Source organism: Amphiprion ocellaris, chromosome 17 (genome assembly GCF_022539595.1).
Source record: "Amphiprion ocellaris isolate individual 3 ecotype Okinawa chromosome 17, ASM2253959v1, whole genome shotgun sequence".
NCBI classification, from domain to species: Eukaryota; Metazoa; Chordata; class Actinopteri; family Pomacentridae; genus Amphiprion; species Amphiprion ocellaris.
In genome coordinates, this window is record NC_072782.1 from 30849438 (window position 1) to 30852730 (window position 3293).

A 3293-nucleotide genomic window follows, 5' to 3' on the forward strand; every position below is an offset into this window, starting at 1 on the left:
TATTTTATCTCTCTTTTATATTAGATTTAATTTGTTTTATTATCATTAAATTTCATGTTGATTTTATTGCTTAAACTATGTTTTGTTTCTATGATTTGAATGCCTCTTTTTAATGTCTACCTTGGAAATCATCTTTGTAATTAATTTCTTTGTCAATAGTAAAGCACTATGAATTGCCTTGTGCATGAATTGTGTTATATAAATAAACTTACTTTGCCTTCCATATGTCTGAGCTTTTACTTTGAAAGTTTTGCGTTCTTGACAGTATTCTATCTCCTCCATGGAAATACAAGTGTTTTTCGTGGCCTGCAGAATAGAGACTTTTTTCTTATTTCTTTGTAAATCAAAATCAATAAAATAAGATGTGAAACTGAAACAAAAACATGATGACAGCTCATCTGAAGTCTTTTCTTCTTCACTATTTATTAACTGACACACAGTTATCCAGAAGTTGATGGAAAGAGCAGGTTACATGAGAAACATCATTAAAGACAGATTCAGCTCTTCAGTCTGCAGCATTATAAAAATAATCTGAAGACCCAGAAGTCAACTTTAAACCCAGACGTCAACTTTAAACCCAGACGTCAACTTTAAACCCAGACGTCAACTTTAAACCCAGACGTCCACCTTAAACCCAGACGTCAACCTTAAACCCAGACGTCCACCTTAAACCCAGACGTCCACCTTAAACCCAGACGTCAACCTTAAACCCAGACGTCCACCTTAAACCCAGACGTCAATCTTAAACCAAAACAAGAAATCCCCCTTAAACATAAAACGCTTGAACTGACTCAAAAATTTAAAAAAACCATCAAATTTAAACATGAAGAACTTGTCATGAATGCAGTTAAACATTATTAACTTTTACTGATGGGAAACCTTATAGAATTTAAAGAACAGTTTGTTGGATTAATCAATTATTGGTATTGTGGTCATTCTAAAAATCAACAAAATCTGAGAAAGTTCCCCCCTGATTCTGAAAATATTCACAATATGAATGTCAAATATTGTGTTCTTTTTTTTCTTTGCTTGGATTCTCACCACTATCTGCAGTGGAATGTAAAAAGCCACAGACACAGATCAGATAGAACAGGAAGCAGTAAAACAGAGAAACATGTTGAATACATTGATCCTGTTGATCTCTAACTGATCTGTTTTACTGCCACAGAGACTTTTACTGGTAAAATCTTCAGTGTTTTCATGGTGAACATGTACGGAAACATCCTCTCAGTGAAAGTGTGATTGAAGGTGTGTATGTGTGTTTTAGTATCAGGATCAGAGAAGGACAGTTTTCCTCTGTTATAGTCCAGATTCACTCTGATCCTCTGGAGCTTCTTCTGTACTGGGAGGACAGTGGGGGGAGCTGGTGGTGACCATGAACAGTATTTACCTTCATTGTAAATTATTCTCCATAATCCAGACTCTATCATTGCCTTCCTCTGGACAGACTCTTGTAAAACACCTAGTGCCCACTTTGAACTGTCTCCGATGTTGACATCCCAGCTGTGAGTCCCTGAGTTGAAGCCTTCAGAGCTCAGAACTCTGACAAAAGAATCAAACCTCTCTGGATTATCAGGAAGCTGCTGTTCATCTCCTCTTGTCACACTGGTCAGATCTTCAGACAGGATGAGTTTTGAACCAGCAGTGTTTGGGTCCAGAATGAGAGGAGTGTAGGAGACCATGTCCTTCATGTTGTTCCAGATGTTGAAGGTCAGGTTGCCCAGATGTTTGGCCTGGTCTATCAGAGCTCCTGGGTGAAGCTGTGGATCCTGGATCAGGGGGCAGCGCTGGACTCTTTCCACTGCAGTCTTGTAGTTGAGCAGGAATGAGACGTCTTCAGCTCTCAGCTGCTCCTCTGTGGTTCTGACTGTGTCTGAAAGATCTGCTATCTCTCTGCTCAGAGCCTCCATCTTCTCCTTCATCATCCCAGTCTTCTGCTCCTCTTCCTCCCTCAGTGCAGCCATCCTGGCCTCCTCTTCCTTTCTCAGAAACTGGTGAAGCTTCTCAAACTGCTCCTTAATCTGCCTCTCTGTGTGTCGGGACTGGACCTTAATGTGTTCTGCTGTTTGATCAAACTCCACTTTAACTTTTTCAGAAACCTTCAGCTTCTCCTTTAAGGGCTTCAGAGTTTCCTGAAGTTCCTTCTTGTGTTGTTTTACAGCTTCATTGATGGGCCTGAATCTGTGGTTGGTGTGTATTTCTGAATCTCTGCAGACGAGACACACTGGCTGCTGATGATCCAGACAGAAGAGTTTGAGTTTCTCAGAGTGTAAACTGCAGAGAGACTCTGAAGATCTCTGAGCTCTCTGCTGCCGGAAGGACTCACACAGATTCTTTAAAACCAAACTAACAGGTGGTTCTTCTCTTGAACATCTTCTCTTACAAACTGGACAGTCGTGTGTTGGTTTCTGTCTCCACCAGGTCTTCAGACAGTCTCTACAGAAGCTGTGGCTACATGACAGAACAACAGGATCTGTGAAGACGTCGTGACAGATCGGACAGCAGAGATCCTTCTCTGATCTGGAAGCCATTTATTCTGTGAGTGAAGCTGAAAACACAGCAGACACAGAGTCCAGTGAGTCTCTAAGTTCACTGAAACCTGCTCTGACTCTGAGTGGTGTTTTTGCTCAGACTCACCTTCAGTTTGTGGAGTTTCAGCCGCTGGAAGCAGCAGCGTTGTAGCTGGATTCACTCTGAGGCAGCTGCAGCTCTGATGGTCTGAGGAAGAATCACAAACTGTTTCCTGGTTCGTCTCAGGTGAGCCAGGTGAGGGGCGGAGCTTCATCCGACCTTTACCTTTACTTTACCTGTAACTCTGGGGTGTGTTTCATTCCAAAGAAATGAATCATGTCCAAACAGGAAATGTCAGCTGAAGTCATTAAGTTGTCAAACTAGTTGTGTCGGTTGGTGACGGTGACTTGTTTTGGTTTTGTGTTCAACAATCTGAAAGTAAAGGTCTGATCTACACGGTGTCTTTGGGTTCTGGTTGTGTTTTTTCGTTCCAGAATCTGAATCAGAAAGATAAATTAGATTCCTTCCAAAGTGTTTTCCTTCTCCATGTCTTCTAAATTTTATTGCGTCTCCCTTCGTTTATTTATTTGTACTTCCTACGGCCCTTTTCTGTTCCTTCCTGTTTTATTTTAAAGTTCCCTTTGTGCGTTGCCGTTTTTTTCACTTTCCCCTTTATCTGTTCCCTTCCATTTTTACTGCCCTCATTACCGTCACCTTAGTTCTTACCTTCTTAATTAGTTATTTGTGTTTATATAGCCCTGCATCTTCCACCGTCTTTGGTC

General features: G+C 41.1%; 1 protein-coding gene across 1 annotated transcript; it reads right to left on the reverse strand.

Annotated features, from left to right (window-relative positions):
• Positions 1-399: 399 nt before the first annotated feature.
• Positions 400-2756, reverse strand: LOC111581317 (E3 ubiquitin-protein ligase TRIM35-like). The gene is made up of 2 exons (XM_023289449.3): positions 2638-2756; positions 400-2548 (listed from the first exon to the last, which is right to left on the reverse strand). Exon 2 carries the CDS (start codon positions 2529-2531, stop codon positions 1143-1145), a length of 1389 nt encoding a protein of 462 aa, XP_023145217.2. The 5' UTR covers positions 2532-2548; positions 2638-2756; the 3' UTR covers positions 400-1142.
• Positions 2757-3293: the final 537 nt, after the last annotated feature.

Excerpts from the sequence above, each read along its gene's own strand:
- LOC111581317 (XM_023289449.3), bottom strand. The coding sequence starts at position 2,531 with ATGGCTTCCAGATCAGAGAAGGATCTCTGCTGTCCGATCTGTCACGAC.